Raw genomic sequence first — 17,506 nt, 5'->3', positions numbered from 1 at the left:
GCAGCTAATTAAAAATAATTATCTCTGGTGGGTTGTTCATGTAGCAGCCATACAAGCTCCTGTTATCATGATCACAGGCAAGCGTACGAAAACCTTGTTCGAGATTGGGATCGTTTTTAGTTCACCGTTACAGCCTCCAGATTAGAGAAATGGTGTTTACCCGAACACACCGACCCCAGCTATTGACTCACCAGGGGCAAAAGTGGATCCACTTTAATTTGAAAAAATTAGAAGAAAACGTCTCTCCTGCTCATTTAAATGGACTCTTTTACATTATTTAACTTCCAAAGTGATCTGCTAATTACGCCACCATGCGTATCATACCTGATCCTAAACGGTATATTCCCTGAATTAGTTTTTGTGCCCCGACATACCTCCATATTGATTGGTGCTTGTGCCTTTATGCATAAAATGAGATTAAATCAGGCTAAAACAGGGGCTCACGACAGGGGTTCAGTTGCCCGCTCAGTCAAGTGGGTCAGAAATCTACTTGCCCAAAGTCAATTTTGACCTGCCCCTATATCATTTTATTTAATTTATTAGTGGTTATCAAATAACAACAAAGACTGAAGTTAATTGTCATGTTTAATCTTTTTGTGTTGTTGTAAATGAATCAGAACAGGGCACAGTGTGTCATAGATGCAAAGCAACAAGTACTCTTGCACATCGAACATTTTACCGCTTGCCTTCAAGCCAATTCCTGGTTTTAGATTCCCAACATGGCATTTTATCCATCCTATTATCAATCCATATTGCGGAGCCCTTCCAGGGTCTGAAAGCCCCAGTAGTGTCATGCTGCTCCTTACATTCAACCAGACAAAGTGGTTTAAACCAAATAACAACCATCCAACCAAGGGACCAACATTGCTGCTATTTAAGTCCCGTAGCAGTGATGAAAATAGAAAAAAAAAAAAATCCAGCAAGTCTTGTATTTCAGTCTCCACCCTCTGAGTCCATGAACTTCTTGTCCTGAAGTTTTTACTCGTTCTCCTCAGATCACAGTCACCGACCACGGCGTTCCTGCCAAATCCACGACCGTCCGCGTCATCGTGCGAGTCCTCGACGAGAACGACAACCGGCCGCTGTTCCTGGAGAAGATCTACAAGATCAAGCTCCCGGAGCGGGAGAGGCCGGAGAAAGAGCGAGCCACGAAGAGGGATCCGGTGTACCGGGTCATCGCATCGGACCGGGACGATGGAGCCAATGCCGAGATCTCCTACAGCATCGAGGAGGGAGATGAAAACGGAAAGTTCTTCATCGAGCCAAAAACCGGGCTGGTGTCTTCAAAGAAGTTCTCCTCTGCGGGAGAATACGACATACTTACAGTGAGTATCTAATCCCAGCGCTTCACCCTGTCCTCAGCCTGATGGTCTCCTAGTGAGCAGTAAATGTTTACAACAGATGCTTGTTTGTTGTTTTGCTGTTGTGTTCTCCTCTTTCTCTCAGGTTTTCTTTACCCCTTTGTTTCTCTACCTTCCTTATTTTTTTGTGTTTAAAAATGCAGTACAAACGTCTCTGTTAAGGAGATTAAAAGATAATTGGTCCACTCACGTCATGTTGGTCCACAAGTGTAGGAGGCAATTAGTTGCAAAAAAGCATCTACTTTAAAGTTTAGGAAGCAAACACCAGTCCACACTATCCAATTAGGATGCCATTGCTACAAGGATGTACCGTTTTTTTCCTGTATTCCTATGGTCTTATTACTGCAGTGCCTTCGTCATCAAGAGACAAATCTGTCAATCATTAATGTTGTGTGAAAAAACTATTTTTCTTTTTTTAAATGGATCTGTCAGTCTTCCACCTGGGAGACAAAAAGCAAGAATTTACCTCCAGTTCAGTCATCACAGTTGGCTGTGAGAACTACCGAGGTGATACTTGAGGCTCATCTTTTTTGATTTAAACTGATTTTCGCCCAGATTCTATGTCCCCACACATCCAAAGTTGTGTCTCTTACTGTAAGACGACACTGGCCACCACAGTTTGCAGTAATTGAAGTCCCCACAAAAGGCAGAATCACAAAAGAAAGCCACACAAAAAGGTGTATTGTTATTCAAAATGCACCGTTTTCCTGCCGTTTGGGCAGCTCAGATTACAGAAAAGCTCTAACGATTGAAACAGAACCCGTTCTGTGGATTTGTGCCATAAATAAGGCGGTTCTACTTAATGTAATATGGTTTATCCACATATTTTATCTGCAAGCCTTAACTCACTACAAGCTTACAATCTACAATACCAAACTTTTCTGTATATCTACTTCTGTAGAGTTTCAGGTGGAGGATCCACTAGAGAGTCGTACAGAAACTTATTTGCAACCTAATGTTGCATAACACTGTGTAACACCTTTCACTCTCTGCCTCGCTCTCAAGATTAAAGCCGTGGACAATGGACGTCCTCAGAAATCCTCCACTTGTCGTCTGCATATCGAGTGGATTCCCAAACCAGAACTGCCGGCCGATGCGGCTCCCCTGCTTTTCGAGGAGTCCCCCTTCACCTTTTCTGTGATGGAAAGCGACCCTGTGGCGCACATGGTGGGGGTCATCGCCACAGAATCCTCTGATGTCTCCGTGTGGTTCGAAATCACAGGTATTGCTCAGTCAAATGCATCTCTTTCATTGTTTGTGTGTGCATGCATACTGTGGAAATGCTCTATGTCATAGAAATATATCGTAGGTAGAGAAACTCTTTTTTTAGGACTAACATAGTGTTTTTTTTGTGTGATATGTCTGGGAATAATATGGACAATTAATTCAAAAGCAGCAATTTTTTCGTTAATGATAATGGTGGAAATCTGACTTCCTTAGCCATGTTAGCGGCCTTCCAGGCTTAAATGCAGTCACTACATACAGGTATTTGGTCAAAATACGATTTTTGGCATTTGTAATAGCATTTGAGAAATGATTATGCCATAGAAATGTATACTTTTGTGAAAACAGCAAATAAAAATGTCACAGAGCGCCAGAAAACTTGACAGCTAGCTAAAAGCAGGCGAGCATTATAAAGCGTAAGCTAGCAGGGGCGATAGCCTCGGCTAGCCTAAGCTAAAGCTAAAATTAAGTTTACTTTTGTGATTTGTTTCCCCCTGGCTGTATTCTGTTATTGAAAATATCCATTTTGATGAACCAACATCTTGGTAGTTCAGTTTCTAATTCCACATAACTTAACGAGGCTGTAGATGAATCCAGTCATGATGCAGCAGAAAGCTAAACTCCTGCCAAATTAGCTTAGCATCAGCTTTTGATTCTGGTGGATTCATTGCAGTTAAACTGCCTTTAAATCACCTTTTGAAAAGAGATATTAATGATAAACTGACCATTTACAGAGTGTAGTACTCACATTTTTAGTGTTTATGTAGGTTTTAAAGCAGTTACTGTATGTCAGATCTTTATAAACCTAAACAGGCATGAAATTAAGGGAGGATTGGTTCTAGTTGTTGAGCAGTTTGATAGCCATCTTCAAAACTTTAAATCAATTTCACTGTTTCCATATTACTGAGTGTTGCCTTTGAAGAGCAGGGTAGATACCAGAATTGTATCATAAATTAATAACTCACAAGCAATAAATATTGGGACTTTTACTAGCGTCTGTGGGTGAGCCAACTGAGATGCTGTATATTTTCTTACAGTTTTAGTTGGCAACTGTTTTTAAGAGCTAAAACTTAACTTGTCCTATCTTAAATGTGTGTTTTTTTAAACTTCTGATAGGCACTGTATGCATGAGAAGACTTAAATTGACTGCTTTGAAAAATGCTTGCCTCTTCTTCCCCTCCTCCCAACCTGTCCTCCCTCTAATCAATGTCTGACTGACACGTCTCTCTTTTCTTCTCTTCTCTCTTTTGCGCGCTCGACTTTCCGCTTCCCTCTTTTCTCTGGAATGTTCTGTGTGGTTGGATTTTTGCAAGACGGCATAGAGGATACTGAGATGTTTTACATCCTTCAGATGGCTTGTGACCACAACTGTACAGCAGAAGGTAGCTGCTGGGATCTCCTTATAGGCTGTGCTGTTTTTAGGAGACCATCGTACACTGTGGTTGAATTGTGTTGTGCAGCTGGATTGATGTTGTGCCACATCTCCCCCCCCTAAACCTGTGACCTGATTAAGATAGAAAACCTCCTCTCACCATGTGTGATTCTACACCTACTGTTGTGTGTTCGAGCATCATTTTATTCAGTATATAAAAGGATGTGCTGTGCTTTTTAAACGTTCATCACGTTTATGTATCCATCCTGTGGGTGTTGCATGAAATAGCTATCATGTGAATGACTTTTAGATAAACAATAGGTAATGACATCAGTGTATCTATTCATTCTCAGAAAATTGATGTTTATATGCCCATCCCAGCACCTCTCATTCCGTGTTTGTGTAACCTTGCTACATGCACACAACCGAGAGACGAGCTGTCACTAATCTTTTGTCCTTCACTGTTGTTTGTACCAAAAAAAAAAAAAAAATTATTCCACAGGTGGTAATTATGACAGCCGCTTTGACGTGGGCAAGGCCAGTGGAACCTTGATTGTTGCACAGCCCCTGGATGCCGAGCAGAAATCAAATTACAACCTGACGGTGGAAGCCACAGATGGGACACGAACTGTCAGCACCCAGGTAATTGAAACACTAATGAAACGGTTGGAAGCTGATGAGGCAGTTGTCATGGTTCTGTTTTTCTCATGTGAGAAATGGGAGGAGGAAAGAGACCGGACGAAAGCATCGGCCAAACCGTCCCGCTCGTCGTGAAATGTTTATGTTGCGACGCTATCATTGCTCTCAGCTGACAGTTTAGTGGTTTCAGTTTCGTTACGTCCCGACACGACCTGACTTCTAACTGTGTAATGGAGCCCTGGGGGTAAAAAATGGACGGAAAACACAAAAACAAATATTGGAACTTATATATATGGGAGAAATCTTCTTGTATTGTTTGCTGCTGCCTGTGGGGTACAATTGTGTTCTTCCACTAGATTTACTAATGTCATTATCAGCTCACTAGATAGGAAGAAAGAAAGAAAAGAAAAACATTAAAAAAAATACTTAAGGAAGACTCTTTTGTTGAACAAGTTTTCAACACCATGATTTGGGTAGATTGTGCTCCTCCTCCGCTGTTCTTTACCATCTGGAATCTTCCATTGTCTCATTCATGACGCAGCAGGATGATGGTGCCGTCTAGCCAGAGTGTTTTTTCTTCATTTTTTATATACATTCTTGAGCCCCTTCCACTCCTCCCTCTGCTGTCTCTCTCTCTCTCTCTGAACCTGTAAACCTTCCCTTTGTCTTCTCGGAGAGGAACAGATCGCCTTGGTCTTCTCTGAGCGGGCTCTAAATAACTAACCATATTACACACACGCACACACACACACACACACACACATGCTCGTGCTACAGTGGGGAACTGAAATATCAACTGGAAAGATGCTTTCATGCAGAAGAAGAAAAGCATTATTAGGTACTGAACCATAAGACCCGGTGTGAACCAATTTGATGAAAGATGAAACCAAAAGTTGCTTCCAAAAAAAAAAAACTTTCAAAGCAGTTGCATACTTGCATTTTCATACATTAATATGCTAATTTAATCCTTCTTGCATATATCTTGCTCCCTAGCTGATACCAGACCTGAAACGCCACCATAAAAGCTTTTAAGCATGCACGTTGTCTTTAGTTTTTGTTCAGATGGTCATGCCTTGTCCATGAGATTTTGAAGGTTTTTACGTGGTAGTTTGGGTCATATGGGATGGTGGCATTCAAAATGTTTTGTCCTTTGTACTCAAAGGGGGGGGGGGGGGGGCTTCAGAGAACTGTAGCTGGAAAAGAATCCATTTGTTGTCACTCCGTATGAATAAAGCCTTTCATCATCTGGCTGCTGTGCTCCACTGAGCCTCGGATGAAGCGCCGCCTTTACTGGCACTTTGCAGCTCATCCGAGGAGGCAGCACGTCCTTTGGTTTAGTTCAGAACCTTAAAAACAGTTTTCTCAGCCATAGTTTTCTCTGCTCACGAAAGCACTTTCTTAAGAGACACTTATTGAAAAGCCTCTTACCAACACTGGCACACACTGACATTTGAAGTCCAATTAATCACATTCAAAGGATAACCTATTCAAAAGGTCTAATTCTCAGTGGAGCCCGACCAATACAGGATACTTTGGGGCCTATTCTGATACCTAGGGAGGTAAAAATATTCCATATCGACATATATATTCATAGATGTTCACGAAAAAGCAATGAAATGGTGTCTAATGGGAAGTGAAAGCAGTGCTCTGTTACTTTGAACGTGAATGTGCAATAAGAATATTTGGTCCCTTAAATAAATGCATCATCTTTGATGAATAACTGTGATTTCAATATTGAATTAAAAATAATCTTGGTTATCATTTTGGTCATACTCGTAATCAATATCCTGAAGATAATAATCCGTCTCCAAAACTGTAATATCATACTTAACACACACGTTTTACTGTAAGCACTGATTGATAATCAACAGTTTTCATCTCTGCAAGCCGTCACAGCGCCATTGAACAGTCAGTTTCAGGCAAGAATTGGGTCAAAGAATAATCCCTGGTACAGTACATCAGAGGAGGCTGATCGTGCACTGTTTTGCACATTTGAAACGTGCATATTTTTGAATGTATTAGTGGAGCTGTGTGTGATAGGCTCTCCTGTATGAGTGCTAGTGTGTAAGCCTACGTTCACACTGCAGTGGCCCGAACGTGAACAGCACAAATCGCATGGAGTCTGATCTTTTCAATTCTGATATGGGCCGCTTTCATTCGTGGTCCCTGAGTCAGATACAGGTCAGATTCTTTATTTAATTTTTTGCAATGCGACCTCATTCTGAACGGTCGTTTTGGAATCCTTACAACTCTTACGTCACTCTAGATCTTGTGGAGAGATGGAGCTAGAAAGAAGCCCTTGACATCTGGAAATTTGGGATGAAATCTGTTTGAGTGAAGCACGTCTCACGGCGCGATCCGTCCACCCATGGCACTGCCCCACAGGGAGCCGCGCTGCAGTGTGAACGTAGCCTCAGTCCCGTACACCCGGCTGCCCACTGTAGGTCAGCTGTTTTCCTCAGAGGGAACGGATTTACTGAATTTGTATGCTCCATAAACCACACTTGTGATGTGATTGAGGCCAGTTGCCTGGGATATGCTAAGAGCCAAATAGTCTGAAAAAGGCATGCAGTATTATCAGAGACCCCCAACACTTGTGTTGGCCTTCATGCCTTTGTTGTTTTGAAAATGAGGTGAGAAAGAAGCCGATGTCCTATGTAGCGGTGTCTTTCCTTCGTATTTGATAGATCACATTCGGTGCCAGCCGGTTGACTTGCACATATTTGTGGGAGAGCCTTGAACGTCCTGAGGGATTCGGTGTACTGAGTGCTTCATGTTTCAGGAAAGCCTTGTGAGTGTTTTGGCTACCAACTTGTTTATCCGATAACATTGTTCGGCTTCGACAGTATTTGCTCTGCCTGCGGGGGTTTAACAGAAACTAAAAAGAAATGCACCTCTCGCTGGGACGTTCATGTTTATCGTAACAAGTGTGAAACCAACGTGGGGCCTCTGGTTTTTCAAAACGTGTGTCAGACCACACTGAAATGTTTTAATTTACTTTTTCGAGATAGCTTGCAGTCATGTAATATTAACCCCTTAGTTAATCCACTTGATTGTATAGAATTGGGATCAACCACTCGCACGCTCGAAAATATCTTATAATACGACATCTATATCTTTTATCACAGTGCTCGCAGCAAAAAAATTAATCCGAGAAGATCATAAGCAAAACGAGTTGAACATGAATTTGTCGACAGCGCGTTGTCTTTTAAACAAGTCGCACAAGAGTTTCACTGCAAATTAGATCTACCCGATCACACGCATGCGGTGCACCTCGTGAAGGCTCAAAGTTAGACTTATCTATTCCTCAAATCAAAGTCATGTGGAAGCTGTGCAGCCAGACGGGCTGGCCTATTTTCTCTCTCCTTGGAATGTTTTTTTTTTTTTTTTTTTCAGCTTATTTGTTCCCTCTCTCTCTCTCTCCTCGTATCCCTCCTTGTCTTTCTTTCTGATTTCCAGTTTTTTGCTCCACATTTATTGGCCAGGCACGCAGGGTCGATGATTGCTCTTGTTTGGGTAGAATGAAAGACAAACAAGAGCACTGGACCCGGTGTGGGTAGTGGGCTGTGCTAATCCTGTTTTGGGAACACGTCGGGAGTGCTCGGTGCCAGTGCCCTGCCTTTGCCCAGAACCTGCCACCTGGCAGGGGGTCTTCCTCTCCTCCGCATGGCACAGGAGGACAATGAGTGCAACGAGAGCCCCCCATGTGTCCTTTTCTGGATACAGAAAACACAAAAAGTCTTTCGTTATTTAGAGGCCTCTGTTTTCTTTGTGATCTCTTAAGCAGGCTTTTGTTTTTGACTATCTATCTATTGTTTCTTTTTTAAAAGAGCCGAAGATTAAAAAATAACGTTAAATCCGCCGTGCCTCGGACTCCAGTGGTGATATCAGCATGACGCTCATGGTCTGTGGGAGGTCTATGAGAAACAGTCGGCCTTTCTGTTATCTGCTTTCCATTTGAGCATTGTAGCGCTATGAAGGCGTCTCTGAGGGATCAGCTGATGCAGTCGCATTCTAGCTCGGGCACCTCATAGCCAGGAGGCAGGCTCGGCATGGAGCCCGGCCTCCCCTCCCCTCCCCCACCTCCAGCTATACGACATCCTCCCTTAGCCGTGCAGAAGTACCTCAAGCTGTTCTGCTCACAATCTGTTCCCGGTCTCCTGTTTCTCATGTTATCTCAGTCCGCGTTACAAAGACTCTCTTTATGTCTCCCTGGAAGGTTCACCTTGTTAACTCATACTCATATGTTGCCTTGCCTTCAGTAAATATCAAAGCTGACTACTGCATTTTAATTTTTTTTTTGCATTTCATTCTCAGCCACATCTTTTTTGCGTGTGTACATTTCTGTCATTCCCGCCCACAACCTGTGTTTTCTAAATTTGACCGTTTCCCTCAGATGTCTGTGTTTCTTCACCGTCACTTCTCTTTCATACTCTCATCTCACCCTCGCAGCACTTTTTTTTTCTTCTTCTGTACCATCTCCGTCTGTCACGTCTGCGTCTCAATCTTGTTCCTCTCCAGCATTCCCAGAGGAAGCCACATACAAAGACTACAGAGTTTTCTTCTCCAGCAGCATTTCTGCTGCAGTCAGGCTGTATCATGCTGCTTTGTGATGTTTTAGGGGGGCAAAGTTCCTCTGAAGTGTTGTCGAGCGTCCTCGCGAAAAAGGAAAGGCAGGTTTCTGTGTGCATAGGCTGAATACAGGCTGAATAGCCTTTTGTGTGCTCTCTAAACCAGTACATTGTGGGCTAGACGTGGACACCACTGACCAGGTTGCATTCCCTTTCTGCTTCTTGACAGCGCTATCAGCTCTTGACACCTTCCTCACTATTTAAAAAGACGCGTTATCTGACGCCGGCCAGATTGAGACACATTGGACGGCCTCTTTGTGCCAATTGACGTGTGGACGCGCGCATTTTTATGAGCCCGTGTGGGGGCGGCTGCATGCATGTGCGTCTGTGGATTGTGAAACACGGCGGATCTGGTGCTACAGAATATGAGGTCTGGCTCGACATGAGGAGAAGAAATGCTTGGAACGCGATAGCTGAGGGCGCAACATACACTAGAGGCCCAATTGCATATGCTTTTTCTTTCCAGGGTTAATTCCTCATTCGGAAATTGTGTTTATTTGACATTACACGTCCTGAAGAGCAGCGTGACATGAGTCGCTCGTGACACATGACTGGGTGGCAAACAGCCAGTGTACAGCACTGACAGACAGCATGCAGCCCAACGCTCCCCCTGCAAGATGACATCTGTGAGGTTCGGCAGCGTTGCCAACATCGCAGCACACAGCAGATTGTTAGTGCTATCAGTGCTGTCAGATTGAGTCTATATTTGTCTCTGATATGGGCTCACAGCGCTCCACAAACGGTCTTATGACGGAAAAACAAAAGTGGGCAGTCGCGTTGACCAGAGATCTGACAAATCCCGGTCAGCTGGCGAGCCGTCAACTCGGTCAGAGCTTCAGTGTTCCTGCACCAAACAGCTCGGCTCTGCCTGATTCCTTACGGGACATCACCCCCTGGTGTTTGGTATGCAGGTGTCTAATCTGGGCTGATCCCTTTGTTCCCCATGTTTGGCAACGGTAGAAGCCCCTCGCTGGTCTGGGAAGCAGAGATGGCATTCCAGCAGCTCTCCATAATCCTCTGTCGGAAGTCCAGTAGACGAGTGGCTGGTGTTGATAAAACACGCTCCCGCTGGAATTTTACAGTTTGGGGATGTTAGATTCTTTGTTGTGTGTGTGTGTGTGCAGAAAGCACAGCGGCTGCACTTTTATGCGGGTCCAAAGCGAGAAGCACACGTGTAGAGATTTGTTTCATGAGTGAGCAGTTTTTGTGATAACATCAGCAGAATATTGAATCTGCAAAACAGTTACACAAACATTTTTTTTAAACCCTCCTAAAACTTATATGACTTTTTAAATATGTTATATATTGTTAATGTCCCTGGATCGGGCTTCTAACTTTCCACAGTTGACAGCTCACCGTCAAATGTTTTTTTTCAGCCATTTACTCTGAAGTTGAATCACCTGCTCCTGTGTGTAGCTCGCAGTTCATTTAGATGCATTGTGTTCTTTCACCATTGATTTCCTGTTTTCACTGTTAGCAGCATCAAGTGGCCATTCAGTTAAAATATTGCTTTTGCCATCATATGAATCGATCTGTTCTATATCTACACAATGCTGCTTATTACTGAAGAGCCTGAGAGAGCGAGTGTGTGTGTGTATGTGTGTGTGTGTGTGTGTGTAGATGGAGGGAGGTGAGACTGAAAGTAAATATAAAGAGCTGGACATGTATTGTTTGTTGATCATTATTCTGTTTCAAACTATGAAGTCAATTTACACTCAAACTTTTATTCTGGTTATTATTGGGCTTTTGGAGTATGGGGACCACTTCTTTCTATCAAATAGACGCTTGCAGACACAACAGTAACGTGCAACACTGGATTTCTTTCGACCGATTCAACCATCCAGTTATTCTCAGAAACATGAGAGTCCTAAGTACACAATGACAAAAGTAGAAAAGGCTAAGAGAAGAACTTCAGAATTAATATTTTAGATGCATGATTTGGGAGATGATGAAAGTCTGGTTTTAAATATATATTCTCTGCCATTTCTTTTTCTCCTATAGGTGCTCATCCGCGTCATTGACACCAACAACCACCGGCCACAGTTCTCTCAGCAGGTGTACGAGGTGAACGTCCCTGAGGACAAACCGACAGGGTCTGAGGTCCTGCAGATCAGCGCCACGGACAGAGATGAGAAAAACAAGCTGACCTTTACGCTGCTGAGCAGCACCGATCCCTTCAGTCTGAGGAAGTTTCGACTAGACCCGGGAACAGGCACTCTGTACACCGCCGAGCGACTGGATCATGAGACCATGCATCGTCACATCCTCACCGTCATGGTACGAACCAACGAACGCTGACACTTTAACAATAGCTTGATAAATTGTGAGACGTTCCTTCATGCGGTTTAATTTAGTTTATTTTTTCATTGTTTGCTTCATTAGAAAATTAAACATCCATGAAATTCAGATAAGCTTGTTTGTCGCTATGCTTTTCAAAACATGAATAGTTTGCTGTTTTACTGTGTTATTATTCAGGAACGAATTATCCCTTGAGGGCTGTAAGACTCATGCCTTTCACTGTTTTTCATCCTTTTCGTCCTCCCTCCTATGTCTGTCTGTCTCTTTCCAAATTGGTCTTCTCCAGGTTCGAGACCAGGACATTCCAGTAAAGAGGAACCTTGTGCGCGTTATTGTCAATGTGGACGACACCAATGACAACGCACCCTGGTTCATAGGCACTCCTTACTCTGGACGCGTGTTTGAGTCCGCAGCCGTAGGCGCGGCTGTGCTCCAGGTCACAGCTCTTGACAAAGACAAGGGCTATAACGCAGCGATTGTCTACAGCATTGAATCAGGTAAATGCACACAAAGTTGCTGTGCCGCTCTGTTGATCCGAAGTTTCCCTAGTTATTTTTTTTCTTCCTCATAGCAGAAAGCTTCCATTGTAATCGAATGCAAATGAAGTCAGCTTGTAAAAAATGTATGAGTCATTTTGAGCCTTGCTGCCCACTGGATCTTGATCATGAATGGAATACTTTGCAAAGAGTCGGAGAATATTGAAGACTTTGTCTAGAGGATCTCCCAATACATGAGAAATGGGTATATCCCGCCTCAGAGTTTCCCACGGTGGTTTTCTCCTACAATATGCTGTTGTAAGAGACATGCAAGAAAAACGTGTCTCTCATCTTTTCGTTTGAATATATGCATATTTGACATAGCTAAGATGACTTGATGTAATTCAATTGTAGCGTGCTTTGTTCTGTGTGAAACTGATTAGGATGACTGGCTTGGAAAGTACTTTACCATTTCTGAAATTACAAATGCTTACCAACCACACCTTCCTGATACAACACGTAGAAAACGTATACATACCATATATGTTTTGCATCACCAGGCACATATCGCAGGTCATTAATATATTCTACTTGTGTTGTCTTTTTCTTGCAGGAAATGTTGCAAACTCATTTGCCATCGACCCTGTTCTTGGGACGATTACAGTAGCCAAAGAGCTTGATCGCAGCAGCAAGACCCTGTTTGAACTCACCGTTAAGGCTTCTGATAGTGGAATACTTCCACTGTCAACTACAGCCACTGTACACATTGTGGTTACTGTTTCTGACAATGCAGCCCCCAAATTCACCGAAAAAGAGTTCTCTGCAGAAGTCAGTGAATCAGTCCATCCGGGAAGTTTCGTGAGCTTGGTCACAGCCAACAGCCAGTCGTCTATTTTCTATCAAATAAAAGGTGGCAACATCAACAACGCATTTGATATAAACCCTAACTCAGGAGTGGTTGTGACCCAGAAAGCTTTAGATTATGAGGCCGCCTCTCAATACAAGCTGATCATACAGGGCACCAACATGGCGGGACTTGCCAGCAACGCAACTCTTCTGATTCACCTAAAGGATGAAAATGACAATGCTCCAATATTTCTCCAGAGAGAATTCAAAGGGGTAATCAGTGAATCGGCCCCCGTCAACAGTGTTGTTCTTACTTATGAAAACACCCCTTTTGTCATTCGTGCCTCTGATGCTGATTGCGACCAGAATGCCATGCTCATCTACCAAATTGTCGAACCTTTTGCTCATAACTATTTCGCCATTGACTCGAGCACTGGAGCCATCAGAATCACAACGGCTTTTGATTATGAACAGAAGAGTGTTTTCCGCTTCACAGTCCAGGTCCATGATTTAGGAATGCCACGCCTGTTTGCAGAGACGCCAGCCAACGTGACCATTGAAGTAATTGATGTTAATGACTGTCCACCAGTTTTTAGCCAAGAACTGTATGAGACAACCGTCATTGTGCCAACATACAAAGGGGTGGAAGTCATTAAAGTCAACGCCACAGACTCAGATTCTGGGCCCAACTCCAAACTTCTCTTCTCCATCTCTGAGGGAAATATTGGTGATAAATTTAAAATTGATCCAATCACGGCCATAATTTCTATTCAGAATGTCTCACAGCTCAGAAGCAGATATGAAATAAAGGTTAGGGTTTCTGATGGTAGATTTGCCGCGGTTGCTACAGTAAAGTTACATGTGAAGGAAAACAAGGAGAGTAAACTGAAGTTCACCAGGGAATCCTACAAAGCCAATGTCCAAGAAAACCTTTCCGAGAAGAAAACACTCGCAGTCATTGCTGCTGTTGGGAACCAGGTGAACGAGCCCTTGTTTTACAGAATTTTGAACCCTGACAGCAGATTTCAAATCAGCCACACATCTGGAGTAATCTCAACCACTGGGATTCCATTTGATCGAGAGGCACACGACACATTTTATATAGTTGTCGAGGTCACCAGAGAGGACAAATCTGAAGATGGGGCTCATGTTCTAGTAACTGTGACAGTGGAAGATGCAAATGACAACAAACCTATGTTTGTAAACCTTCCCTATCACGCCCTGGTCCAGATGGATGCAGAGATAGGCCAGGTCATCCGACAAGTCACAGCAGTGGACAAAGACAGTGGCTCGAATGCAGAAATCCATTATCACCTAAAGGATCACCAGGAGCACTTTCAAATTTCCCCTTCTGGTGAAATCTCCCTCCGAAAGAAATTTGAGACGGATTCGCTCAACACAGACTTTGTCATCGTTGTTATGGCAAATGATAATGGGGAGGTAACACTCTCAGCAGAAGTAGAAGTTCCAATAACAGTTGTGAACAAAGCAATGCCTGTGTTCGAGAAGCCTTTTTACAGCATTGAAATCCCTGAAAACATCCAGTTACACACACCTGTTCTCCATGTACAGGCCAATGATTCTGAAGGCCCTCGCATTGTGTACACCATCTCAGAGGGAGATCCTTTCAAACAGTTCTCAATTGATTTCAACACAGGTGTAATTCATGTGATTCAGCCTCTGGACTTTGAGACACATCCTGCCTACAAGTTAAATGTAAGAGCAACAGATTCTCTGACTGGAGCGCACTCTGAAGTGTTTGTGGATATCATTCTGGAAGACGTAAATGACAACACCCCTGTGTTCCTGTCAAAGGCCTACCATGCCAATATTTCAGAGGCCTCTGTCATTGGTACCTTCATTTTGCAAGTTGATGCCAAAGATTCCGATACTGGTAATAACCAAGAAGTATTCTTTCAGCTGGTTGAAGAGAAGGGGAAGAATTCAAATTCTTTCACCATTGACCGTGACACAGGAATAATCTCTACAGCTCAAGTTCTTGATCATGAGGAGATCCAGCAGCACAAGTTGAGAGTCCGGGTTGTGGACGGAGGCGTTCCATCCCTATCCAGTGATGTCATTGTGACGATAGATGTTACAGACCTGAACGACAACGCTCCAATATTTACAGAGCACACTTATAAGACTACTATTAGTGAACTGGCCCCACGTGGACACTTCATCACCCAAGTCCAGGCATCTGATGCTGATAGCTCAGACTCCAATAAGTTGGAGTTCTCCATAATATCCGGCAATGACGATCAGAACTTTTCCATTGACAAATACACAGGCGCCATTGCCATTTCCAACCACCGTAGGCCACATATGCAGCCTCTTTACAACCTAAATGTATCGGTATCAGACGGTGTATTCAGAAGCTCAGCCCTCGTCATGGTAACAGTTACTGGTGCCAACTTCCACAACCCCACCTTCTCTCAGGTGGACTATGTGGTAGAGCTTGTTGAAAACTCACCTATTGGTACCTTGGTAGCAGAAGCAAAGGCGACAGATGACGACGAAGGCATTTATGGGCAAATAACATACCTAATTGTCAATGACTTTGCAAAAGACAAGTTCGCTGTCAATGAAGACGGAGAGATTTTAACTCTTGAGAGCCTCGATCGTGAAATTACCATTGAAAAGGTTATTCCTATTTCTCTCATAGCTAAGGACGGCGGTGGAAAAGTAGGCTTTTCTGTAGTCAATGTCATTCTCACAGACGTCAATGACAATGCCCCACAATTCAGGGCAGCTGACTACAAAGCCACTATTGCGTCAGATGTCCCAAGAGGAACCTCTGTGGTTAAAATTGCTGCTTCAGACATGGATGAGGGAAGCAATGCTGACATTGAGTACTCAATCGAAGCAGATGTTGAAAACGTGGAAGAGAACTTTGAAATACACCCAACCTCTGGGGTCGTTACAACCAAAGAGAGTCTCATCGGACTTGAAAATGAGCTCTATGCATTCTTTGTGAGGGCGAAGGATACCGGGAATCCACCCAAACATTCTGTTGTACAGGTTTACATCAGGATTGTTGCACCAGAGACACCCGTTCCGAAATTCGCTGAAACGCATTACCGCTACACAATTGCTGAAGATCTTCCCATTGGCACAGAGATCGATGTAATTCAGGCTGAGAGTGAGCAACCCATCGTTTACAGCCTTGCGAAGGGCAACACTCCCGAGAGCAATGAAGATGAGGTTTTTGTTGTCGACAGAGACAGTGGAGCCTTGAAGCTTCAGAAAAGCCTCGACCATGAGATGACCAAGTGGTACCAACTCACTTTGCTTTCCCAAACCAAACATGAGAACTATGAGATCGTAGCATCTGTAAATGTTAACATCCAAGTGAAAGACCTGAATGACAACAAACCTGTCTTTGAGTCAGACCCTTATGAGGCCGTCACTGTGGAAAACCTTCCGAGCGGGACCCAAGTGATCCAAGTCAAAGCCACCGACCAAGACTCTGGAACCAACGGCCATGTTGTTTACAGCCTCGACCCCAAGCAGAACTCGCAGGAGATCTCCGAGCTGTTTGCTGTTAACAGCGAAACTGGATGGGTGACCACCTTAAAAGAGCTAGACCGTGAAAAGACGAACAAATACACAATCGCCATCCTAGCCACAGACCAAGGCGACAAAGTCCAACACATCAATGGCACCAGAGTGGAGGTAACGGTCGCCGACGTGAACGACAACCCGCCCCGCTTCACGGCAGAGATCTACAAAGGCACAGTTAGTGAAGATGACCCTCCGCCCAGCGGGGTGATTGCCATCCTCAGCACCACGGATGATGATTCTGAAGACATCAATAAACATGTGAACTACTTCATCACAGGTGGGTGTTTATTATTTTGTGAAACACATTATGAGTATGCTAGGAGAGTTTACTCGATAGTCCTTTGTGTTTTTCATAAACAGAGCTTAGAGGGGGGTTATCCGTTTATGCCACTTAATGTGATGATAATATCTCATCTTTGAAACATTATACAATTCTATTATCTGTTAGGAGTCTGAGTTATCGCCTAATCTGCCAAAGCTCAAGGCAAATATTAAGGTCATCATAATACAGAAATGTATAATTGTCTGAATAATGCTTTGAAATAGACTCGGGGGAAATACTTCCTCTGGTGCTAATTAGCATGTGTGAATAACTATGCCAAGTCTGGGAATATTAAGAGGAATCCGAGTCCAGCATTAGTTCATGTACATTTTCGGTTCGCGGTATTGCTTGTGTACCAAACAGATTTGATTTAGAACTAAGGATTGGCTTTGAGAAGCAGTGATGAATTCTTAAAAGATAATTTCAGTAATTATTGATAGGTATTTTGTGGAATGCATTTTAAAATTCAGGCCAGAGCCTTACCCTTGTGTCTTTTTAATGACTCCGTCTGCTTTCCTGCCTCTGAGTTGTTGATCATTCTGAAGTGGTATATTTCTTTTTTAACACCAAACAGGAGGGGACCCACTTGGCCAATTTGCCATCGAACACATTCAGAATGAATGGAAGGTCTCTGTCAGGAAGCCCTTGGACCGTGAAGAGAAGGACAATTACCTCCTTAACATTACAGCCAGTGATGGCATCTTTACTGCCAAAGCCGTCGTGGAGGTCAAGGTGCTGGATGCCAATGACAACAGCCCTGTATGCGAAAAGGT

At 43.5% G+C, this 17,506-nt stretch overlaps 1 protein-coding gene across 1 annotated transcript in view; it reads left to right on the top strand.

Annotated features, from left to right (window-relative positions):
* The window catches only part of fat1a (FAT atypical cadherin 1a), a 71,580-nt gene that overhangs the window by 33,528 nt on the left and 20,546 nt on the right, over positions 1-17,506 (top strand). The window contains exons 5-11 of the mRNA XM_079159330.1: positions 996-1,325; positions 2,367-2,583; positions 4,460-4,599; positions 11,229-11,504; positions 11,812-12,022; positions 12,615-16,688; positions 17,308-17,504. Of these exons, the coding sequence (XP_079015456.1) occupies positions 996-1,325; positions 2,367-2,583; positions 4,460-4,599; positions 11,229-11,504; positions 11,812-12,022; positions 12,615-16,688; positions 17,308-17,504 (5,445 nt within the window). The remainder of the gene's footprint in view (positions 1-995; positions 1,326-2,366; positions 2,584-4,459; positions 4,600-11,228; positions 11,505-11,811; positions 12,023-12,614; positions 16,689-17,307; positions 17,505-17,506) is intronic.

This window comes from Pholis gunnellus (genome assembly GCF_910591455.1).
Source record: "Pholis gunnellus genome assembly, chromosome: 5".
Classification (NCBI taxonomy): Eukaryota; Metazoa; Chordata; class Actinopteri; order Perciformes; family Pholidae; genus Pholis; species Pholis gunnellus.
This window is presented reverse-complemented; position numbering and strand designations above follow the sequence as displayed.